The 26,161-nt window shown below is 42.5% G+C and overlaps 4 protein-coding genes across 5 annotated transcripts in view; all 4 read left to right on the top strand.

The window, feature by feature from the left end:
* HECW1 (HECT, C2 and WW domain containing E3 ubiquitin protein ligase 1) overlaps positions 1 to 26,161 on the top strand; it is a gene marked incomplete at both ends in the record, with an annotated part of 620,984 nt that overhangs the window by 126,566 nt on the left and 468,257 nt on the right. The gene's annotated exons all lie outside the window — the stretch shown is intronic.
* LOC307057919 (germ cell-less protein-like 1) lies at positions 3,916 to 5,433 on the top strand (the record flags this gene model as incomplete). Its single annotated transcript, XM_079711225.1, has 1 exon — positions 3,916 to 5,433. The coding sequence occupies one exon, from the start codon at positions 3,916 to 3,918 to the stop codon at positions 5,431 to 5,433; it is 1,518 nt and encodes a 505-aa protein (XP_079567351.1).
* Positions 12,061 to 13,578, top strand: LOC307057920 (germ cell-less protein-like 1; the record flags this gene model as incomplete). The annotated part of the gene is made up of 1 exon (XM_079711226.1): positions 12,061 to 13,578. The coding sequence occupies one exon, from the start codon at positions 12,061 to 12,063 to the stop codon at positions 13,576 to 13,578; it is 1,518 nt and encodes a 505-aa protein (XP_079567352.1).
* Positions 20,210 to 21,727, top strand: LOC307057921 (germ cell-less protein-like 1; the record flags this gene model as incomplete). The annotated part of the gene is made up of 1 exon (XM_079711227.1): positions 20,210 to 21,727. The coding sequence occupies one exon, from the start codon at positions 20,210 to 20,212 to the stop codon at positions 21,725 to 21,727; it is 1,518 nt and encodes a 505-aa protein (XP_079567353.1).

Here is a 26,161-nt window from a genome sequence, read left to right on the forward strand (position 1 = left end):
TGCCAGCTTTTATGGATGGCGAGGATGACAGGGAAATGGATGTGACTATAAAAGAACAATACATGGGATCTTAGTGGTGATGAGACAGCTCCATATTGTGATCATGGTGGTAGTTACACGAATCCATACACGTGATAAAATGACACGGACCTTCACACACACGAGTGCATTGTAAAACTGATGACATCTGAATAAGCTCTGTAGATTGTACCAATGTCAATTTCCTTGTTTTGATATTGTAGGATAGTTCCCATTGGGGAAGTAGGTAAAGAGCACACAAAGTTCTCTGTACTCCCTGCATCTTCCATGAATCTATAATTATTTCAAGACAAAAATATAAAGAAATCAACCAGAGAAGACTTGTGCTTAGTCCTACAGTTGTAATGTTGCCCTCTACATTCTGATAGCTTCCCTAAAGTGGAGAGAAGAGGTGAGAAGGAGTCAGAGCTAGTAATCAGGAAATTGAAAGGAACCACAATAGATCCATTTGAGTGAATAGCATGGCAGAAAGAAAGGTTCAGAAACTCCACCTTCTGTGATCAGAGAGTAAAGTACAAGGATAATGGAATAATGGGGGAGAGTTGGGAGAGTCTAAGTTTGCTTATTTATGTGTCTTTGTTGTTAAAATTTTACCCTGTAAATGTTTTAATAGTGGATTTCAAAATGACAGTCTCTCAACCTGAATATCAATGTACATAAACCATTCATTGCATTTCACATTATTTCCATAGAAATGATTCCCCAAAGCAGAACTGATGGATCTAGAGGTACATTGAGGTTTCCTTAAACACACTGAAGAGTTGCTTTTCAGAAAAGTTGTAACGACATATGCCATATACCAACGGTCTGTGAGGTGCCAATCTCCAAATATTCAGTACCAAGTACTATGATTTATCTACTTTACTTTTGCTCTTTTGTCAAGGAAAGAGGGGTGCTGGAGGCTGTCTCTCTGTAGGTAGTTGTGACCAGGTGACTCCTCTGAGAGTGACTTCTGGGAAAGAAACTGAATTCTGGATGAAAAATAACAGGCTCGGTTGGCACAAGTCTTTTCCCTTTGCCCTTCCACTTCTTCCAGCCGAGGACAGGAAGCTGCAGGCTAGGAATAGCAGGCAAAAGGAAAGTGGCCTGGGGTCCTGGGTCCCTCTGCGTACCTCACGGGAAAAATACCCCAGATTATGAAGTGTCTGATGCTGGGGTTCTCACACTCAGGCAGGTGCCATCCTATCCACTTCCAGTGAAGGGACAAAGGGACAGTCAGGCTGTTTCTGTAAATCCTCTATACCTGTATTTTACCAACACCTCCTCCCCAGGCAAGGTCTTGGTGCTTCATTTTCCCATTTGTATGAAGTCTTTATTATTATAGATATTAACTCTATCATATTTGATGTGGTTGTAATGTGTCTTTTAATTTTATTTATGATGACTTGCTGGTTAAGCTGGTGATCTTCAGATGTCTGCAACAAAAGTTACAGTTGGTCTTCACAATTAATAATAGGGACAAATTCCTGTTTCCCAATAACCTGTCACTTAGTTGTTTTATCCTCCACTGTTTCCTTCTCAGAATCCGTTATCCACCGGGGACTGCAAATCCGTGACTTTCCAATGATCTAATTCCTTCCACCTTTATTAGCTGCCATTCTTCTGTGAAAAAGAGCTTTCCCTTTTTTTCTGCTCTCTTCTTTTGGGAGGAGAGAAATCACTGTGTCCTAGTAGATTTTTATTTACTCAGTGTGATATAATCAATTACAGTTGTGATTCTTTTTGATCCTCAAATTAACCCAATGTTGGCCAGTGGGAGCTTTTCTGTTATTTCAAACACAAGAATTCAATTTCTTGTGTAGATTCCATATATAAGTGATATCATATTTGTCTTTCTCTGTCTGACTTACTTCGTCTAGGTCTATCCAGAATATATTTATTCTTAAACATGAACAGAATGAGTTTCCTATTCATAGATTTGGAAGGAAAACATATGTTTAAGCAAGTTTTTAAGTGGCTATTTTCTGAGTGTTTTGATTTCTGGAGGGTATATTTCTCTTACATCTATAAATAGTTTTTGGACTGTGACTATTACTTTTGTGTAATAACTTTTGCCCCAAGACTCTTGAGATATTATTTTGTGATTCTCTACTTTTGGAGATCATGGATAAGTGTGAGGATAGCCTCAATTTATATTATTTCTATGTAATCTTTTTTTTAAATTTTATTGCTTGGATACTTTTAGGATTTAAAAAATAGAATTAGAGCATTTTGCCAAGATATCCAGGAATATAGGTCTTTCTTGCTATTGTTTTTATTGGACTTTACTGGAAACATGTTGAAATCTTCTGATTTGCATTGGAAGAAATCAGCACAGGACAATCTTCATCTGTATATTTTTGTGACTTGACACTGCTCCTTTGTCATTCATCTCAGGAATTTTGTTATAGGCTGCTCTTTGTCAACGGATATCCCCTCTCTCCTTTTTCTTTACTCATAGAACTCTGTTTTAATTTTGGAATGGTCTCAGTTTAAAAGCTCTATTTCCCAGTCTTCCATGCAGGTAAAAGTAGTTATATGACATAACTGAGTCCAGTGAGATATATTTGGAAGTCATTGGGTGGGGGCCTCTGGGGAAGCTCTGTAAGGGAAGCCGACTCATTTGGTATGCTGCATTTGCTCTTCCTTTTCCTCCATATTCAATCTGGAATGTGGTTATGGTGGCTGGAGTGCCAGCAGCCATCTTGCAAGCTGGGGAAGAGAGCCACACACTAAAGATGGTGTAACATTAAAGATGGAGAACAGTATGGAGGTTCCTTACAAAACTAAACATAGAACTACCATATGACCCAGCAATCCCACTACTAGGCATATACCCTGAGAAAACCATAATTCAAAAAGAGACATGTACCAAAATGTTCATTGCAGCTCTATTCACAATAGCCCGGAGCTGGAAACAACCTAAGTGTCCATCATCGGATGAATGGGTAAAGAAGATGTGGCACATATATACAATGGAATATTACTCAGCCATACAAAGAAACGAAACGGAGCTATTTGTAATGAGGTGGATAGACCTAGAGTCTGTCATACAGCGTGAAGTAAGTCGGAAAGAGAAAGACAAATACCGTATGCTAACACATATATATGGAATTTAAGGAAAAAAATGTCAGGAAGAACCTAGGGTTAAAACAGGAATAAAGACACAGATCTACTTGAGAATGGACTTGAGGATATGGGGAGGAGGAAGGGTAAGCTGTGACAAAGCGAGAGAGAGGCATGGACATACATACACTACCAAACGTAAGGTAGATAGCTAGTGGGAAGCAGCCGCATAGCACAGGGAGATCAGCTGGGTGCTTTGTGACCTCCTGGAGAGGTGGGATAGGGAGAGTGGGAGGGAGGGAGACGCTAGAGGGAAGGGATATGGGAACAGATGTATATGTATAACTGATTCACTTTGTTGTAAAGCAGGAACTAATAAAAAATATAAAAATAAAATTAATTAAAAATAAATAAATAAATAAGAAGTTAATTATGGAAATTAAGGTGCCTAGAGGACAGGGCTGGGACCAAGATGTAATTCTCCATAAAGGACTAATCACTAACTGTTTTAGATGGGCAAGAGCGAATTGTGTTCTTGAAATTAATGGGTAAAATTCGCACACAAAGGCCTCTGTTCCACCATCATCCTATGAAGGGAGCCCGAGAGCAATCATCCCAGGAGGGAAAGATAAACAGAGTGGAATCCCTGGTACGGAGTGCCCTTACCCGGCGGGGTGGGGCCTAGTGGGTGTGGCTTAGCGTGGCGTCGTCCTCTGGAGAGACCGTTAGAGCAAACGTCATAGTACCCAGCATCACTCTGGGCTGAGCTCGTGCCCGCGGCAACGGCGCCTGGAGAGGAAGCTTGGCCACTGCACCACTGAGGTATAGGCCATGGGAGCACGAAGCAGTCGGATGCCATGGCACTGGTGGGGGCGTGCCCCAGAGGAGCCAGGTGCCAGTGCGGGGATGGAGGAGGCCGAGGAGGCAGTAGCGGCAGAGAGAAAGGAAGGGAAGGAGAGTGAAAAGGCCAGACCCGCCGCCCGTCAGAGGAGCCGCAAGCGGAAGACAGGCCCAGGGGGGCCGCTCACGAAAGAGCCCTGCCGGAAACGTGCTAAAGATCATTCAGGGTCCATTTATGAGGCACTCTTCCTGAGAGGAGAAGGGAGCGACGTGCGGATCTGCGCACTGGGGGAGGAGTGGAACTTGCATAGGGTCTACCTGTGCCAGTCAGGGTTCTTTGCTAGCATGTTCAGTGGCGCTTGGCAGGAGACAAACATGGATACTATAGAGTTGCAGATGCCTGACGAGAACATTGATCGCGAGGCACTGCACGAGGCTTTAGGTTCCCTGTACCGAGGCTCCATTCTCATCCCACCCGGTCGAGTCGTCGCCATCCTGGCCACAGCCAGCATGCTGCAGCTGGACCAGGTGATTCAGCGGTGCGGGGAGGTCATGAAGGAGACTGTCAGTGCCCAGACCGTGTGCAGCTACTACTACTCTGCTGAAAGCTACGGACTCCAGACCATCAGGACCGTGTGTCTTCAGTGGCTGCTGGACAACATGATGACCCTGTGTAGTGAGGGGCTATTGCGAGAAGTCCGCCTGGATCTGATGAAAGAGGTCGTTGCCTCTTCACGGCTCTTTGTGATGGGGGTGGAGATGAACGTGTACATCGTGCTGAAAACGTGGACGTTCTTGCAGCTGCAGCCGACATGGAGGGGCCCGCGCAGTGCCCTATTGCCTGACACCAACTCATGGTTTGCCAGGTCCAGGAGGGATTCGGAGGGCACCCCTTTCCTGGAGACCGAGCAGGGCAGAGCCTTCGTGCCAGTGTTCCAGCAGCTGCGGCTTGCCTACATAATGTGCGACCCGATGTCAGCACACGTCATCCACCAGGATGCGCTGATCCCTCCCTCTTGGTTGTGTCCCTTGTACAGTGAGCATTGCCTTGGCCCCCTCCGGGCTGAGCAGACCAGAATTGTCCGGCCCATGGGCGTCTACGTGTCCGACCCCCAGGGGAGAAGCATGCGGTGCGGGAGCCAGCTCCACAGGGACGAGCTGTGCAGCTGGCGGTGGGAAGGCTTCAAATTCTTCTGGGACCTGGTGCTGCGCTACGCCAACCAGCGCATCATTTGCCGGTGCAGCGCACGGAAAAAGTCCCGCAGCTTCGGGGTCAGTCTCCTCGGGAGGAGAACGGTCGCGTTCCGCCTGCGCCTGTTCTCCTTGGACAGGGATGGGAGAGCCGTTTTCAGGAAGGACACAGAATACCAGTTGCTTTCCCTGAGACAGAATCAAGAGCTAGAGGTAATGAACCTGGAAAACCAAGACGTGGTTTTCCCCATATATGTGGCCTGTAACTTCCTGTACCTCCACCGAGGGGAGCGTTTCCCAGGGCGTTTGCCCCTGTAAAGCAGCTCAGAGAACTGAGCAGCTCTTTCCTGGGGTCAGGGACGACCAGCTTGGTCCAGATGCCAGCTCCTTCTGTGGGACCAACCAGGCTTGCCCATCTCTGGTAACCAATTCTGTCAGAGGCTTTGTTGAACTGTAGCTCATAATACTTGAGACTGTTTACATGAGCATATGAAGAGGACAAATTTTGAAGCCCCCCAAACTCCTCGAGGACTCATTTGGGCTGTTAACATGGCAACCTGTCCTGCTGGTTTAGGATCCATGGGCACCAGCCCCCGCCCTGCCCATCATTTCTGTGAAGACAAAGAGCTATTGACTTTAAAGAGAAACTCTGAGCCTACCTACTCTACTACTCTTAGTGAAACTCTCTAAATATATGTGTTTCCTTTAGTTTGATTAAATGAATGTTAAAGTAAAAAAATATTAAGTGTACAATTTAGTGGTTTTTATTATATTCACAAAGTTGTACAAACACCACCACTAATTCCAGAATATTTCATCACCTCAGAAGGAAACCTCATACCCATTAAAGGTCACTCCTCAATCTTCCTTTCCCCCAGCTCGTGGTAACTACTAATCTACTTTCTGTCTCTATCAATTTGCCTACTCTGGACATTTCATATAAATGGACTCATACAAATATGTGTCCTTTTTTGTCTGCCTTCTTTCTCTTAGCATAACTTTTCAAGGTTCGTTCATGTTGTAGATATGTCTGTGCTTTGTTCCTTGTATGGCTAATAATATTCCATTGTATAGATACACCACATTTTGTTTATCCAGTCATCAGTTGGTGGACATTTGTGTTGTTTTCACTTTTTAGTTATTGTGAATAATGCTGCTGTGAATATTCATGTACAAGTTTTTGTAAGCTACTATGTGTAAAATAGATAACCAAGAAGGACCTACTGTATAGCACAGGGAACTATATTCAATATAGTTGAATATAGTTGTAATAACCTATAATGGAAAAGAATCTGAAAAAGTTTTATATATATATAACTGTAAAAGTTATATATATATATATAAAACTAAATCACTCTACTGTACACCTGAAACATTATAAATCAACTATACTTCAAAAAAAAGTTTTTGTGTATATACCTAGGAATGGAATTGCTGTGTTATATGGTAACTTTATGTTTAGGTTTCTGAGGAATTGCCAGACTTTTTTCCCAAGTGGCTGCACCATTTTACATTCCCACCACTGGTGTATGAAGATTCCAGTTTCATCACATCCTCACTAATATGTGTTCCTGTCTTTTAAAAAAATGTAGCCATTTTACTGGGTGTGTTTACTGCGATTTCATTGTGGTTGTGATTTGAATTATCTAAATGACTAGCAATGTTGAGCATCATTTCATGTACTTATTGGCCATTTTTATGTAGTCTTCAGAGAAATAACTATTCAAATCACTTAACCATTTTTAAGTGGGTTATTGTCTTTTTATCGTCAAGTTGTAAGAGTTGTTTATGTGTTCTGGTTAATTTCCAGAGTTCTCGAAAAGTTGATTTAGAATATTTGTCAGTGTTCTCATGGCTTTCATGAAGGAAAATATTTTCATAGGCCCTAGCTCCACCATTCCCAAAGGCCTTCCCTAATTAGATACTTTTTAAAAAATAAATAAATTTATTTATTTATTTATTTATTATTTCTGGCTGTGTTGGGTCTTTGTTGCTGCATGTGGTTTTTCTCTAGTTGTGGCGAGCAGGGGCTACTCTTGGTTGTGGTGCGCGGGCTTCTCATTGCAGTGGCTTCTCTTGTGGCAGAGCATGGGCTCTAGGCGTGCAGGCTTCAGTAGTTGTGGCTTGCTGGCTCTAGAGTGCAGGCTCAGTAGTTGTGGCTCATGGGCTTAGTTGCTCTGTGGCATGTGGGATCTTCCCAGACCAGGGCTTGAACCCGTGTCCCCTGCATTGGCAGGCAGATTCTTAACCACTGTGTCACTAGGGAAGTCCCACTAATTATATACTTTTAATAACCAATCACTGGAAGATAATTTGCAAGCTATATAACTGCCAAAGGATTCATAACTAGAATACTAACAAACGGATCAAACTGTATGGTAAATATTTAAAAACCCAATAGAAAATAGATAAAAGTCATGAACAGACATTTCACAAAATAAGATATAATAATGGAAAAGTAAAACATGAAAAAAATGTTCAATATCATTAGCCACTAAGGAAAATGCAATTAAAACCATAATGATATGCACCTATCAGAATGGCTAAAATAAAATAGAATATTGACAACGGCAAATGCTGGTGAAGATGCAGAGAGTTTGGATCACTATATGTCTATGGTGGAACCTATAATAATACAGCCGTGTGGAAAGGAGTGTGTCAGTTTTTTTTAAAACTAATTATCATATGACCCAGCAATTACACTCGTGCATTTATCCCAGAGAAACAAAAACCAATGTCCACACAAAATCCTATATGTGAATGTTCATAGCAACTTTATTTGTAATAGCTGAAAACTGGAAGCAACACAAATGTAGTTCAGCAGGTTGATAACTAAACCAGCTGTGGCACATCCACACCCAGAAATACTATGCAACAAGAAACAGGAATGCGTGTAACAACGTGGATGAATCTCAAGGGAATTTGGCTCAGTGGGAAAAACCAATCTCAGAGTGTTACATTATGTATGATGGCATTTATGTAACATTCTTGAAATAACAAAATTATAGAAGTGGGGAACAGATTAGTGGTTGCCAGCTTTTATGGATGGCGAGGATGACAGGGAAATGGATGTGACTATAAAAGAACAATACATGGGATCTTAGTGGTGATGAGACAGCTCCATATTGTGATCATGGTGGTAGTTACACGAATCCATACACGTGATAAAATGACACGGACCTTCACACACACGAGTGCATTGTAAAACTGATGACATCTGAATAAGCTCTGTAGATTGTACCAATGTCAATTTCCTTGTTTTGATATTGTAGGATAGTTCCCATTGGGGAAGTAGGTAAAGAGCACACAAAGTTCTCTGTACTCCCTGCATCTTCCATGAATCTATAATTATTTCAAGACAAAAATATAAAGAAATCAACCAGAGAAGACTTGTGCTTAGTCCTACAGTTGTAATGTTGCCCTCTACATTCTGATAGCTTCCCTAAAGTGGAGAGAAGAGGTGAGAAGGAGTCAGAGCTAGTAATCAGGAAATTGAAAGGAACCACAATAGATCCATTTGAGTGAATAGCATGGCAGAAAGAAAGGTTCAGAAACTCCACCTTCTGTGATCAGAGAGTAAAGTACAAGGATAATGGAATAATGGGGGAGAGTTGGGAGAGTCTAAGTTTGCTTATTTATGTGTCTTTGTTGTTAAAATTTTACCCTGTAAATGTTTTAATAGTGGATTTCAAAATGACAGTCTCTCAACCTGAATATCAATGTACATAAACCATTCATTGCATTTCACATTATTTCCATAGAAATGATTCCCCAAAGCAGAACTGATGGATCTAGAGGTACATTGAGGTTTCCTTAAACACACTGAAGAGTTGCTTTTCAGAAAAGTTGTAACGACATATGCCATATACCAACGGTCTGTGAGGTGCCAATCTCCAAATATTCAGTACCAAGTACTATGATTTATCTACTTTACTTTTGCTCTTTTGTCAAGGAAAGAGGGGTGCTGGAGGCTGTCTCTCTGTAGGTAGTTGTGACCAGGTGACTCCTCTGAGAGTGACTTCTGGGAAAGAAACTGAATTCTGGATGAAAAATAACAGGCTCGGTTGGCACAAGTCTTTTCCCTTTGCCCTTCCACTTCTTCCAGCCGAGGACAGGAAGCTGCAGGCTAGGAATAGCAGGCAAAAGGAAAGTGGCCTGGGGTCCTGGGTCCCTCTGCGTACCTCACGGGAAAAATACCCCAGATTATGAAGTGTCTGATGCTGGGGTTCTCACACTCAGGCAGGTGCCATCCTATCCACTTCCAGTGAAGGGACAAAGGGACAGTCAGGCTGTTTCTGTAAATCCTCTATACCTGTATTTTACCAACACCTCCTCCCCAGGCAAGGTCTTGGTGCTTCATTTTCCCATTTGTATGAAGTCTTTATTATTATAGATATTAACTCTATCATATTTGATGTGGTTGTAATGTGTCTTTTAATTTTATTTATGATGACTTGCTGGTTAAGCTGGTGATCTTCAGATGTCTGCAACAAAAGTTACAGTTGGTCTTCACAATTAATAATAGGGACAAATTCCTGTTTCCCAATAACCTGTCACTTAGTTGTTTTATCCTCCACTGTTTCCTTCTCAGAATCCGTTATCCACCGGGGACTGCAAATCCGTGACTTTCCAATGATCTAATTCCTTCCACCTTTATTAGCTGCCATTCTTCTGTGAAAAAGAGCTTTCCCTTTTTTTCTGCTCTCTTCTTTTGGGAGGAGAGAAATCACTGTGTCCTAGTAGATTTTTATTTACTCAGTGTGATATAATCAATTACAGTTGTGATTCTTTTTGATCCTCAAATTAACCCAATGTTGGCCAGTGGGAGCTTTTCTGTTATTTCAAACACAAGAATTCAATTTCTTGTGTAGATTCCATATATAAGTGATATCATATTTGTCTTTCTCTGTCTGACTTACTTCGTCTAGGTCTATCCAGAATATATTTATTCTTAAACATGAACAGAATGAGTTTCCTATTCATAGATTTGGAAGGAAAACATATGTTTAAGCAAGTTTTTAAGTGGCTATTTTCTGAGTGTTTTGATTTCTGGAGGGTATATTTCTCTTACTTCTATAAATAGTTTTTGGACTGTGACTATTACTTTTGTGTAATAACTTTTGCCCCAAGACTCTTGAGATATTATTTTGTGATTCTCTACTTTTGGAGATCATGGATAAGTGTGAGGATAGCCTCAATTTATATTATTTCTATGTAATCTTTTTTTTAAATTTTATTGCTTGGATACTTTTAGGATTTAAAAAATAGAATTAGAGCATTTTGCCAAGATATCCAGGAATATAGGTCTTTCTTGCTATTGTTTTTATTGGACTTTACTGGAAACATGTTGAAATCTTCTGATTTGCATTGGAAGAAATCAGCACAGGACAATCTTCATCTGTATATTTTTGTGACTTGACACTGCTCCTTTGTCATTCATCTCAGGAATTTTGTTATAGGCTGCTCTTTGTCAACGGATATCCCCTCTCTCCTTTTTCTTTACTCATAGAACTCTGTTTTAATTTTGGAATGGTCTCAGTTTAAAAGCTCTATTTCCCAGTCTTCCATGCAGGTAAAAGTAGTTATATGACATAACTGAGTCCAGTGAGATATATTTGGAAGTCATTGGGTGGGGGCCTCTGGGGAAGCTCTGTAAGGGAAGCCGACTCATTTGGTATGCTGCATTTGCTCTTCCTTTTCCTCCATATTCAATCTGGAATGTGGTTATGGTGGCTGGAGTGCCAGCAGCCATCTTGCAAGCTGGGGAAGAGAGCCACACACTAAAGATGGTGTAACATTAAAGATGGAGAACAGTATGGAGGTTCCTTACAAAACTAAACATAGAACTACCATATGACCCAGCAATCCCACTACTAGGCATATACCCTGAGAAAACCATAATTCAAAAAGAGACATGTACCAAAATGTTCATTGCAGCTCTATTCACAATAGCCCGGAGCTGGAAACAACCTAAGTGTCCATCATCGGATGAATGGGTAAAGAAGATGTGGCACATATATACAATGGAATATTACTCAGCCATACAAAGAAACGAAACGGAGCTATTTGTAATGAGGTGGATAGACCTAGAGTCTGTCATACAGCGTGAAGTAAGTCGGAAAGAGAAAGACAAATACCGTATGCTAACACATATATATGGAATTTAAGGAAAAAAATGTCAGGAAGAACCTAGGGTTAAAACAGGAATAAAGACACAGATCTACTTGAGAATGGACTTGAGGATATGGGGAGGAGGAAGGGTAAGCTGTGACAAAGCGAGAGAGAGGCATGGACATACATACACTACCAAACGTAAGGTAGATAGCTAGTGGGAAGCAGCCGCATAGCACAGGGAGATCAGCTGGGTGCTTTGTGACCTCCTGGAGAGGTGGGATAGGGAGAGTGGGAGGGAGGGAGACGCTAGAGGGAAGGGATATGGGAACAGATGTATATGTATAACTGATTCACTTTGTTGTAAAGCAGGAACTAATAAAAAATATAAAAATAAAATTAATTAAAAATAAATAAATAAATAAGAAGTTAATTATGGAAATTAAGGTGCCTAGAGGACAGGGCTGGGACCAAGATGTAATTCTCCATAAAGGACTAATCACTAACTGTTTTAGATGGGCAAGAGCGAATTGTGTTCTTGAAATTAATGGGTAAAATTCGCACACAAAGGCCTCTGTTCCACCATCATCCTATGAAGGGAGCCCGAGAGCAATCATCCCAGGAGGGAAAGATAAACAGAGTGGAATCCCTGGTACGGAGTGCCCTTACCCGGCGGGGTGGGGCCTAGTGGGTGTGGCTTAGCGTGGCGTCGTCCTCTGGAGAGACCGTTAGAGCAAACGTCATAGTACCCAGCATCACTCTGGGCTGAGCTCGTGCCCGCGGCAACGGCGCCTGGAGAGGAAGCTTGGCCACTGCACCACTGAGGTATAGGCCATGGGAGCACGAAGCAGTCGGATGCCATGGCACTGGTGGGGGCGTGCCCCAGAGGAGCCAGGTGCCAGTGCGGGGATGGAGGAGGCCGAGGAGGCAGTAGCGGCAGAGAGAAAGGAAGGGAAGGAGAGTGAAAAGGCCAGACCCGCCGCCCGTCAGAGGAGCCGCAAGCGGAAGACAGGCCCAGGGGGGCCGCTCACGAAAGAGCCCTGCCGGAAACGTGCTAAAGATCATTCAGGGTCCATTTATGAGGCACTCTTCCTGAGAGGAGAAGGGAGCGACGTGCGGATCTGCGCACTGGGGGAGGAGTGGAACTTGCATAGGGTCTACCTGTGCCAGTCAGGGTTCTTTGCTAGCATGTTCAGTGGCGCTTGGCAGGAGACAAACATGGATACTATAGAGTTGCAGATGCCTGACGAGAACATTGATCGCGAGGCACTGCACGAGGCTTTAGGTTCCCTGTACCGAGGCTCCATTCTCATCCCACCCGGTCGAGTCGTCGCCATCCTGGCCACAGCCAGCATGCTGCAGCTGGACCAGGTGATTCAGCGGTGCGGGGAGGTCATGAAGGAGACTGTCAGTGCCCAGACCGTGTGCAGCTACTACTACTCTGCTGAAAGCTACGGACTCCAGACCATCAGGACCGTGTGTCTTCAGTGGCTGCTGGACAACATGATGACCCTGTGTAGTGAGGGGCTATTGCGAGAAGTCCGCCTGGATCTGATGAAAGAGGTCGTTGCCTCTTCACGGCTCTTTGTGATGGGGGTGGAGATGAACGTGTACATCGTGCTGAAAACGTGGACGTTCTTGCAGCTGCAGCCGACATGGAGGGGCCCGCGCAGTGCCCTATTGCCTGACACCAACTCATGGTTTGCCAGGTCCAGGAGGGATTCGGAGGGCACCCCTTTCCTGGAGACCGAGCAGGGCAGAGCCTTCGTGCCAGTGTTCCAGCAGCTGCGGCTTGCCTACATAATGTGCGACCCGATGTCAGCACACGTCATCCACCAGGATGCGCTGATCCCTCCCTCTTGGTTGTGTCCCTTGTACAGTGAGCATTGCCTTGGCCCCCTCCGGGCTGAGCAGACCAGAATTGTCCGGCCCATGGGCGTCTACGTGTCCGACCCCCAGGGGAGAAGCATGCGGTGCGGGAGCCAGCTCCACAGGGACGAGCTGTGCAGCTGGCGGTGGGAAGGCTTCAAATTCTTCTGGGACCTGGTGCTGCGCTACGCCAACCAGCGCATCATTTGCCGGTGCAGCGCACGGAAAAAGTCCCGCAGCTTCGGGGTCAGTCTCCTCGGGAGGAGAACGGTCGCGTTCCGCCTGCGCCTGTTCTCCTTGGACAGGGATGGGAGAGCCGTTTTCAGGAAGGACACAGAATACCAGTTGCTTTCCCTGAGACAGAATCAAGAGCTAGAGGTAATGAACCTGGAAAACCAAGACGTGGTTTTCCCCATATATGTGGCCTGTAACTTCCTGTACCTCCACCGAGGGGAGCGTTTCCCAGGGCGTTTGCCCCTGTAAAGCAGCTCAGAGAACTGAGCAGCTCTTTCCTGGGGTCAGGGACGACCAGCTTGGTCCAGATGCCAGCTCCTTCTGTGGGACCAACCAGGCTTGCCCATCTCTGGTAACCAATTCTGTCAGAGGCTTTGTTGAACTGTAGCTCATAATACTTGAGACTGTTTACATGAGCATATGAAGAGGACAAATTTTGAAGCCCCCCAAACTCCTCGAGGACTCATTTGGGCTGTTAACATGGCAACCTGTCCTGCTGGTTTAGGATCCATGGGCACCAGCCCCCGCCCTGCCCATCATTTCTGTGAAGACAAAGAGCTATTGACTTTAAAGAGAAACTCTGAGCCTACCTACTCTACTACTCTTAGTGAAACTCTCTAAATATATGTGTTTCCTTTAGTTTGATTAAATGAATGTTAAAGTAAAAAAATATTAAGTGTACAATTTAGTGGTTTTTATTATATTCACAAAGTTGTACAAACACCACCACTAATTCCAGAATATTTCATCACCTCAGAAGGAAACCTCATACCCATTAAAGGTCACTCCTCAATCTTCCTTTCCCCCAGCTCGTGGTAACTACTAATCTACTTTCTGTCTCTATCAATTTGCCTACTCTGGACATTTCATATAAATGGACTCATACAAATATGTGTCCTTTTTTGTCTGCCTTCTTTCTCTTAGCATAACTTTTCAAGGTTCGTTCATGTTGTAGATATGTCTGTGCTTTGTTCCTTGTATGGCTAATAATATTCCATTGTATAGATACACCACATTTTGTTTATCCAGTCATCAGTTGGTGGACATTTGTGTTGTTTTCACTTTTTAGTTATTGTGAATAATGCTGCTGTGAATATTCATGTACAAGTTTTTGTAAGCTACTATATGTAAAATAGATAACCAAGAAGGACCTACTGTATAGCACAGGGAACTATATTCAATATAGTTGAATATAGTTGTAATAACCTATAATGGAAAAGAATCTGAAAAAGTTTTATATATATATAACTGTAAAAGTTATATATATATATATATAAAACTAAATCACTCTACTGTACACCTGAAACATTATAAATCAACTATACTTCAAAAAAAAGTTTTTGTGTATATACCTAGGAATGGAATTGCTGTGTTATATGGTAACTTTATGTTTAGGTTTCTGAGGAATTGCCAGACTTTTTTCCCAAGTGGCTGCACCATTTTACATCCCCCCACTGGTGTATGAAGATTCCAGTTTCATCACATCCTCACTAATATATGTTAATATCTTTTGAAAAAATGTAGCCATTTTACTGGGTGTGTTTACTGCAATTTCATTGTGGTTGTGATTTGAATTATCTAAATGACTAGCAATGTTGAGCATCATTTCATGTAATTATTGGCCATTTTTATGTAGTCTTCAGAGAAATAACTATTCAAATCACTTAACCATTTTTAAGTGGGTTATTGTCTTTTTGTTGTCAAGTTGTAAGAGTTGTTTATGTGTTCTGGTTAATTTCAAGAGTTCTCGAAAAGTTGATTTAGAATATTTGTCAGTGTTCTCATGGCTTTTACGAAGGAAAATATTTTCATAGGCCCTAGCTCCACCATTCCCAAAGGCCTTCCCTAATTAGATACTTTTTAAAAAATAAATTTATTTATTTATTTATTTATTTATTTATTATTTCTGGCTGTGTTGGGTCTTTGTTGCTGCATGTGGTTTTTCTCTAGTTGTGGCGAGCAGATGTTACTCTTGGTTGTGGTGCGCGGGCTGCTCATTGCAGTGGCTTCTCTTGTGGCAGAGCATGGGCTCTAGGCGTGCAGGCTTCAGTAGTTGTGGCTTGCTGGCTCTAGAGTGCAGGCTCAGTAGTTGTGGCTCATGGGCTTAGTTGCTCTGCGGCATGTGGGATCTTCCCAGACCAGGCCTTGAACCCGTGTCCCCTGCATTGGCAGGCAGATTCTTAACCACTGTGTCACTAGGGAAGTCCCACTAATTATATACCTTTAATAACCAATCACTGGAAGATAATTTGCAAGCTATATAACTGCCAAAGGATTCATAACTAGAATACTAACAAACGGATCAAACTGTATGGTAAATATTTAAAAACCCAATAGAAAATAGATAAAAGTCATGAACAGACATTTCACAAAATAAGATATAATAATGGAAAAGTAAAACATGAAAAAAATGTTCAATATCATTAGCCACTAAGGAAAATGCAATTAAAACCATAATGATATGCACCTATCAGAATGGCTAAAATAAAATAGAATATTGACAACGGCAAATGCTGGTGAAGATGCAGAGAGTTTGGATCACTATATGTTTATGGTGGAACCTATAATAATACAGCCATGTGGAAAGGAGTGTGTCAGTTTCTTTTAAAACTAATTATCATATGACCCAGCAATTACACTTGTGCATTTATCCCAGAGAAACAAAAACCAATGTCCACACAAAATCCTGTATGTGAATGTTCATAGCAACTTTATTTGTAATAGCTGAAAACTGGAAGCAACACAAATGTAGTTCAGCAGGTTGATAACTAAACCAACTGTGGCACATCCATACCCAGAAATACTACGCAACAATAAAAAGGAATGCGTGTAACAACGTGGATGAATCTCAAGGGAATTTGGCTCAGTGGGAAAAACCAATCTCAGAGTGTTACATTATGTATGATGGCATTTATGTAACATTCTTGAAATAACAAAATTATAGAAGTGGGGAACAGACTAGTGGTTGCCAGCTTTTATGGATGGCGAGGATGACAGGGAAATGGATGTGACTATAAAAGAACAATACATGGGATCTTAGTGGCGATGAGGCAGCTCCATATTGTGATCATGGTGGTAGTTACACGAATCCATACATGTGATAAAATTACAGGGACCTTCACACACACGAGTGCATTGTAAAACTGATGACATCTGAATAAGCTCTGTAGATTGTACCAATGTCAATTTCCTTGTTTTGATATTGTAGGATAGTTCCCATTGGGGAAGTAGGTAAAGAGCACACAAAGTTCTCTGTACTCTCTGCATCTTCCATGAATCTATAATTATTTCAAGACAAAAATATAAAGAAATCAACCAGAGAAGACTTGTGCTTAGTCCTACAGTTGTAATGTTGCCCTCTACATTCTGATAGCTTCCCTAAAGTGGAGAGAAGAGGTGAGAAGGAGTCAGAGCTAGTAATCAGGAAATTGAAGGGAACCACAATAGATCCATTTGAGTGAATAGCATGGCAGAAAGAAAGGTTCAGAAACTCCACCTTCTGTGATCAGAGAGTAAAGTACAAGGATAATGGAATAATGGGGGAGAGTTGGGAGAGTCTAAGTTTGCTTATTTATGTGTCTTTGTTGTTAAAATTTTACCTGTAAATGTTTTAATAGTGGATTTCAAAATGACAGTCTCTCAACCTGAATATCAATGTACATAAACCATTCATGGCCTTTCACATTATTTCCATAGAAATGATTCCCCAAAGCAGAACTGATGGATCTAGAGGTACATTGAGGTTTCCTTAAACACACTGAAGAGTTGCTTTTCAGAAAAGTTGTAACAACATATGCCATATACCAACGGTCTGTGAGGTGCCAATCTCCAAATATTCAGTACCAAGTACTATGATTTATCCATTTTATTTTTGCTGTTTTGTCAAGGAAAGAGGGGTGCTAGAGGCTGTCTCTCTGTAGGTAGTTGTGACCAGGTGACTCCTCTGAGAGTGACTTCTGGGAAAGATGTTTTTTTCTGGATGAAAAATAACAGGCTCGGTTGACACAAGCCTTTTCCCTTTGCCCTTCCACTTCCTCCAGCCGAGGACACGAAGCTGCAGGCTAGGAATAGCAGGCAAAAGGAAAGTGGCCTGGGGCCCTGGGTCCCTCTGCGTACCTCACGGGAAAAATACCCCAGATTAATGAAGTGTCTGATGCTGGGGTTCTGACACTCAGGCAGGTGCCATCCTATCCACTTCCAGTGAAGGGACCAAGGGACAGTCAGGCTGTTTCTGTAAATCCTCTATACCTGTATTTTACCAACACCTCCTCCCCAGGCAAGGTCTTGGTGCTCCTGTTTCCAATTTGTATGAAGTCTTTATTATTATAGATATTAACTCTATCATGTTTGATGTGGTTTTAATATGTCTTTTAATTTTATTTATGATGACTTGCTGGTTAAGCTGGTGATCTTCAGATGTCTGCAACAAAAGTTACAGTTGGTCTTCACAATTAATAATAGGGACAAATTCCTGTTTCCCAATAACCTGTCACTTAGTTGTTTTATCCTCCACTGTTTCCTTCTCAGAATCCGTTATCCACCGGGGACTGCAAATCCGTGACTTTCCAATGATCTAATTCCTTCCACGTTTATTAGCTGCCATTCTTCTGTGAAAAAGAGCTTTCCCTTTTTTTCTGCTCTCTTCTTTTGGGAGGAGAGAAATCACTGTGTCCTAGTAGATTTTTATTTACTCAGTGTGATATAATCAATTACAGTTGTGATTCTTTTTGATCCTCAAATTAACCCAATGTTGGCCAGTGGGAGCTTTTCTGTTATTTCAAACACAAGAATTCAATTTCTTGTGTAGATTCCATATATAAGTGATATCATATTTGTCTTTCTCTGTCTGACTTACTTCGTCTAGGTCTATCCAGAATATATTTATTCTTAAACATGAACAGAATGAGTTTCCTATTCATAGATTTGGAAGGAAAACATATGTTTAAGCAAGTTTTAAGTGGCTATTTTCTGAGTCTTTTGATTTCTGGGGGGTATATTTCCCTTCCTTCTATAAATAGTTTTTGGACTGTGACTATTATTTTTGTGCAATAACTTTTGCCCCAAGACTCTTGAGATATTATTTTGTGATTCTCTACTTTTGGAGATCATGGATAAGTTTGAGGATAGCCTCAACTTATATTCTTTCTAGGTAATCTTTTTTTTTTATTTTATTGCTTGGATACTTTTAGGATTTAAAAAATAGAATTAGAGCATTTTGCCAAGATATCCAGGAATATAGGTCTTTCTTGCTATTGTTTTTATTGGACTTTACTGGAAACATGTTGAAATCTTCTGATTTGCATTGGAAGAAATCAGCACAGGACAATCTTCATCTGTATATTTTTGTGACTTGACACTGCTCCTTTGTCATTCATCTCAGGAATTTTGTTATAGGCTGCTCTTTGTCAACGGATATCCCCTCTCTCCTTTTTCTTTACTCATAGAACTCTGTTTTAATTTTGGAATGGTCTCAGTTTAAAAGCTCTATTTCCCAGTCTTCCATGCAGGTAAAAGTAGTTATATGACATAACTGAGTCCAGTGAGATATATTTGGAAGTCATTGGGTGGGGGCCTCTGGGGAAGCTCTGTAAGGGAAGCCGACTCATTTGGTGTGCTGCATTTGCTCTTCCTTTTCCTCCATATTCAATCTGGAATGTGGTTATGGTGGCTGGAGTGCCAGCAGCCATCTTGCAAGCTGGGGAAGAGAGCCACACACTAAAGATGGTGTAACATTAAAGATGGAGAACAGTATGGAGGTTCCTTACAAAACTAAACATAGAACTACCATATGACCCAGCAATCCCACTACTAGGCATATACCCTGAGAAAACCATAATTCAAAAAGAGACATGTACCAAAATGTTCATTGCAGCTCTATTCACAATAGCCCGGAGCTGGAAACAACCTAAGTGTCCATCATCGGATGAATGGGTAAAGAAGATGTGGCACATATATACAATGGAATATTACTCAGCCATACAAAGAAACGAAACGGAGCTATTTGTAATGAGGTGGATAGACCTAGAGTCTGTCATACAGCGTGAAGTAAGTCGGAAAGAGAAAGACAAATACCGTATGCTAACACATATATATGGAATTTAAGGAAAAAAATGTCAGGAAGAACCTAGGGTTAAAACAGGAATAAAGACACAGATCTACTTGAGAATGGACTTGAGGATATGGGGAGGAGGAAGGGTAAGCTGTGACAAAGCGAGAGAGAGGCATGGACATACATACACTACCAAACGTAAGGTAGATAGCTAGTGGGAAGCAGCCGCATAGCACAGGGAGATCAGCTGGGTGCTTTGTGACCTCCTGGAGAGGTGGGATAGGGAGAGTGGGAGGGAGGGAGACGCTAGAGGGAAGGGATATGGGAACAGATGTATATGTATAACTGATTCACTTTGTTGTAAAGCAGGAACTAATAAAAAATATAAAAATAAAATTAATTAAAAATAAATAAATAAATAAGAAGTTAATTATGGAAATTAAGGTGCCTAGAGGACAGGGCTGGGACCAAGATGTAATTCTCCATAAAGGACTAATCACTAACTGTTTTAGATGGGCAAGAGCGAATTGTGTTCTTGAAATTAATGGGTAAAATTCGCACACAAAGGCCTCTGTTCCACCATCATCCTATGAAGGGAGCCCGAGAACAATCATCCCAGGAGGGAAAGATAAACAGAGTGGAATCCCTGGTACGGAGTGCCCTTACCCGGCGGGGTGGGGCCTAGTGGGTGTGGCTTAGCGTGGCGTCGTCCTCTGGAGAGACCGTTAGAGCAAACGTCATAGTACCCAGCATCACTCTGGGCTGAGCTCGTGCCCGCGGCAACGGCTCCTGGAGAGGAAGCTTGGCCACTGCACCACTGAGGTATAGGCCATGGGAGCACGAAGCAGTCGGATGCCATGGCACTGGTGGGGGCGTGCCCCAGAGGAGCCAGGTGCCAGTGCGGGGATGGAGGAGGCCGAGGAGGCAGTAGCGGCAGAGAGAAAGGAAGGGAAGGAGAGTGAAAAGGCCAGACCCGCCGCCCGTCAGAGGAGCCGCAAGCGGAAGACAGGCCCAGGGGGGCCGCTCACAAAAGAGCCCCGCCGGAAACGTGCTAAAGATCATTCAGGGTCCATTTATGAGGCACTCTTCCTGAGAGGAGAAGGGAGCGACGTGCGGATCTGCGCACTGGGGGAGGAGTGGAACTTGCATAGGGTCTACTTGTGCCAGTCAGGGTTCTTTGCTAGCATGTTCAGTGGCGCTTGGCAGGAGACAAACATGGATACTATAGAGTTGCAGATGCCTGACGAGAACATTGATCGCGAGGCACTGCACGAGGCTTTAGGTTCCCTGTACCGAGGCTCCATTCTCATCCCACCCGGTCGAGTCGTCGCCATCCTGGCCACAGCCAGCATGCTGCAGCTGGACCAGGTGATTCAGCGGTGCGGGGAGGTCATGAAGGAGACTGTCAGTGCCCAGACCGTGTGCAGCTACTACTACTCTGCTGAAAGCTACGGACTCCAGACCATCAGGACCGTGTGTCTTCAGTGGCTGCTGGACAACATGATGACCCTGTGTAGTGAGGGGCTATTGCGAGAAGTCCGCCTGGATCTGATGAAAGAGGTCGTTGCCTCTTCACGGCTCTTTGTGATGGGGGTGGAGATGAACGTGTACATCGTGCTGAAAACGTGGACGTTCTTGCAGCTGCAGCCGACATGGAGGGGCCCGCGCAGTGCCCTATTGCCTGACACCAACTCATGGTTTGCCAGGTCCAGGAGGGATTCGGAGGGCACCCCTTTCCTGGAGACCGAGCAGGGCAGAGCCTTCGTGCCAGTGTTCCAGCAGCTGCGGCTTGCCTATATAATGTGCGACCCGATGTCAGCACACGTCATCCACCAGGATGCGCTGATCCCTCCCTCTTGGTTGTGTCCCTTGTACAGTGAGCATTGCCTTGGCCCCCTCCGGGCTGAGCAGACCAGAATTGTCCGGCCCATGGGCGTCTACGTGTCCGACCCCCAGGGGAGAAGCATGCGGTGCGGGAGCCAGCTCCACAGGGACGAGCTGTGCAGCTGGCGGTGGGAAGGCTTCAAATTCTTCTGGGACCTGGTGCTGCGCTACGCCAACCAGCGCATCATTTGCCGGTGCAGCGCACGGAAAAAGTCCCGCAGCTTCGGGGTCAGTCTCCTCGGGAGGAGAACGGTCGCGTTCCGCCTGCGCCTGTTCTCCTTGGACAGGGATGGGAGAGCCGTTTTCAGGAAGGACACAGAATACCAGTTGCTTTCCCTGAGACAGAATCAAGAGCTAGAGGTAATGAACCTGGAAAACCAAGACGTGGTTTTCCCCATATATGTGGCCTGTAACTTCCTGTACCTCCACCGAGGGGAGCGTTTCCCAGGGCGTTTGCCCCTGTAAAGCAGCTCAGAGAACTGAGCAGCTCTTTCCTGGGGTCAGGGACGACCAGCTTGGTCCAGATGCCAGCTCCTTCTGTGGGACCAACCAGGCTTGCCCATCTCTGGTAACCAATTCTGTCAGAGGCTTTGTTGAACTGTAGCTCATAATACTTGAGACTGTTTACATGAGCATATGAAGAGGACAAATTTTGAAGCCCCCCAAACTCCTCGAGGACTCATTTGGGCTGTTAACATGGCAACCTGTCCTGCTGGTTTAGGATCCATGGGCACCAGCCCCCGCCCTGCCCATCATTTCTGTGAAGACAAAGAGCTATTGACTTTAAAGAGAAACTCTGAGCCTACCTACTCTACTACTCTTAGTGAAACTCTCTAAATATATGTGTTTCCTTTAGTTTGATTAAATGAATGTTAAAGTAAAAAAATATTAAGTGTACAATTTAGTGGTTTTTATTATATTCACAAAGTTGTACAAACACCACCACTAATTCCAGAATATTTCATCACCTCAGAAGGAAACCTCATACCCATTAAAGGTCACTCCTCAATCTTCCTTTCCCCCAGCTCGTGGTAACTACTAATCTACTTTCTGTCTCTATCAATTTGCCTACTCTGGACATTTCATATAAATGGACTCATACAAATATGTGTCCTTTTTTGTCTGCCTTCTTTCTCTTAGCATAACTTTTCAAGGTTCGTTCATGTTGTAGATATGTCTGTGCTTTGTTCCTTGTATGGCTAATAATATTCCATTGTATAGATACACCACATTTTGTTTATCCAGTCATCAGTTGGTGGACATTTGTGTTGTTTTCACTTTTTAGTTATTGTGAATAATGCTGCTGTGAATATTCATGTACAAGTTTTTGTAAGCTACTATGTGTAAAATAGATAACCAAGAAGGACCTACTGTATAGCACAGGGAACTATATTCAATATAGTTGAATATAGTTGTAATAACCTATAATGGAAAAGAATCTGAAAAAGTTTTATATATATATAACTGTAAAAGTTATATATATATATATAAAACTAAATCACTCTACTGTACACCTGAAACATTATAAATCAACTATACTTCAAAAAAAAGTTTTTGTGTATATACCTAGGAATGGAATTGCTGTGTTATATGGTAACTTTATGTTTAGGTTTCTGAGGAATTGCCAGACTTTTTTCCCAAGTGGCTGCACCATTTTACATTCCCACCACTGGTGTATGAAGATTCCAGTTTCATCACATCCTCACTAATATGTGTTCCTGTCTTTTAAAAAAATGTAGCCATTTTACTGGGTGTGTTTACTGCGATTTCATTGTGGTTGTGATTTGAATTATCTAAATGACTAGCAATGTTGAGCATCATTTCATGTACTTATTGGCCATTTTTATGTAGTCTTCAGAGAAATAACTATTCAAATCACTTAACCATTTTTAAGTGGGTTATTGTCTTTTTATCGTCAAGTTGTAAGAGTTGTTTACGTGTTCTGGTTAATTTCCAGAGTTCTCGAAAAGTTGATTTAGAATATTTGTCAGTGTTCTCATGGCTTTCATGAAGGAAAATATTTTCATAGGCCCTAGCTCCACCATTCCCAAAGGCCTTCCCTAATTAGATACTTTTTAAAAAATAAATAAATTTATTTATTTATTTATTTATTATTTCTGGCTGTGTTGGGTCTTTGTTGCTGCATGTGGTTTTTCTCTAGTTGTGGCGAGCAGGGGCTACTCTTGGTTGTGGTGCGCGGGCTTCTCATTGCAGTGGCTTCTCTTGTGGCAGAGCATGGGCTCTAGGCGTGCAGGCTTCAGTAGTTGTGGCTTGCTGGCTCTAGAGTGCAGGCTCAGTAGTTGTGGCTCATGGGCTTAGTTGCTCTGTGGCATGTGGGATCTTCCCAGACCAGGGCTTGAACCCGTGTCCCCTGCATTGGCAGGCAGATTCTTAACCACTGTGTCACTAGGGAAGTCCCACTAATTATATACTTTTAATAACCAATCACTGGAAGATAATTTGCAAGCTATATAACTGCCAAAGGATTCATAACTAGAATACTAACAAACGGATCAAACTGTATGGTAAATATTTAAAAACCCAATAGAAAATAGATAAAAGTCATGAACAGACATTTCACAAAATAAGATATAATAATGGAAAAGTAAAACATGAAAAAAATGTTCAATATCATTAGCCACTAAGGAAAATGCAATTAAAACCATAATGATATGCACCTATCAGAATGGCTAAAATAAAATAGAATATTGACAACGGCAAATGCTGGTGAAGATGCAGAGAGTTTGGATCACTATATGTCTATGGTGGAACCTATAATAATACAGCCGTGTGGAAAGGAGTGTGTCAGTTTTTTTTAAAACTAATTATCATATGACCCAGCAATTACACTCGTGCATTTATCCCAGAGAAACAAAAACCAATGTCCACACAAAATCCTATATGTGAATGTTCATAGCAACTTTATTTGTAATAGCTGAAAACTGGAAGCAACACAAATGTAGTTCAGCAGGTTGATAACTAAACCAGCTGTGGCACATCCACACCCAGAAATACTATGCAACAAGAAACAGGAATGCGTGTAACAACGTGGATGAATCTCAAGGGAATTTGTCTCAGTGGGAAAAACCAATCTCAGAGTGTTACATTATGTATGATGGCATTTATGTAACATTCTTGAAATAACAAAATTATAGAAGTGGGGAACAGATTAGTGGTTGCCAGCTTTTATGGATGGCGAGGATGACAGGGAAATGGATGTGACTATAAAAGAACAATACATGGGATCTTAGTGGTGATGAGACAGCTCCATATTGTGATCATGGTGGTAGTTACACGAATCCATACACGTGATAAAATGACACGGACCTTCACACACACGAGTGCATTGTAAAACTGATGACATCTGAATAAGCTCTGTAGATTGTACCAATGTCAATTTCCTTGTTTTGATATTGTAGGATAGTTCCCATTGGGGAAGTAGGTAAAGAGCACACAAAGTTCTCTGTACTCCCTGCATCTTCCATGAATCTATAATTATTTCAAGACAAAAATATAAAGAAATCAACCAGAGAAGACTTGTGCTTAGTCCTACAGTTGTAATGTTGCCCTCTACATTCTGATAGCTTCCCTAAAGTGGAGAGAAGAGGTGAGAAGGAGTCAGAGCTAGTAATCAGGAAATTGAAAGGAACCACAATAGATCCATTTGAGTGAATAGCATGGCAGAAAGAAAGGTTCAGAAACTCCACCTTCTGTGATCAGAGAGTAAAGTACAAGGATAATGGAATAATGGGGGAGAGTTGGGAGAGTCTAAGTTTGCTTATTTATGTGTCTTTGTTGTTAAAATTTTACCCTGTAAATGTTTTAATAGTGGATTTCAAAATGACAGTCTCTCAACCTGAATATCAATGTACATAAACCATTCATTGCATTTCACATTATTTCCATAGAAATGATTCCCCAAAGCAGAACTGATGGATCTAGAGGTACATTGAGGTTTCCTTAAACACACTGAAGAGTTGCTTTTCAGAAAAGTTGTAACGACATATGCCATATACCAACGGTCTGTGAGGTGCCAATCTCCAAATATTCAGTACCAAGTACTATGATTTATCTACTTTACTTTTGCTCTTTTGTCAAGGAAAGAGGGGTGCTGGAGGCTGTCTCTCTGTAGGTAGTTGTGACCAGGTGACTCCTCTGAGAGTGACTTCTGGGAAAGAAACTGAATTCTGGATGAAAAATAACAGGCTCGGTTGGCACAAGTCTTTTCCCTTTGCCCTTCCACTTCTTCCAGCCGAGGACAGGAAGCTGCAGGCTAGGAATAGCAGGCAAAAGGAAAGTGGCCTGGGGTCCTGGGTCCCTCTGCGTACCTCACGGGAAAAATACCCCAGATTATGAAGTGTCTGATGCTGGGGTTCTCACACTCAGGCAGGTGCCATCCTATCCACTTCCAGTGAAGGGACAAAGGGACAGTCAGGCTGTTTCTGTAAATCCTCTATACCTGTATTTTACCAACACCTCCTCCCCAGGCAAGGTCTTGGTGCTTCATTTTCCCATTTGTATGAAGTCTTTATTATTATAGATATTAACTCTATCATATTTGATGTGGTTGTAATGTGTCTTTTAATTTTATTTATGATGACTTGCTGGTTAAGCTGGTGATCTTCAGATGTCTGCAACAAAAGTTACAGTTGGTCTTCACAATTAATAATAGGGACAAATTCCTGTTTCCCAATAACCTGTCACTTAGTTGTTTTATCCTCCACTGTTTCCTTCTCAGAATCCGTTATCCACCGGGGACTGCAAATCCGTGACTTTCCAATGATCTAATTCCTTCCACCTTTATTAGCTGCCATTCTTCTGTGAAAAAGAGCTTTCCCTTTTTTTCTGCTCTCTTCTTTTGGGAGGAGAGAAATCACTGTGTCCTAGTAGATTTTTATT

The sequence above is a fragment of the Hyperoodon ampullatus genome, assembly GCF_949752795.1.
Source record: "Hyperoodon ampullatus genome assembly, chromosome: 9".
In the NCBI taxonomy this organism is placed as follows: domain Eukaryota; kingdom Metazoa; phylum Chordata; class Mammalia; order Artiodactyla; family Ziphiidae; genus Hyperoodon; species Hyperoodon ampullatus.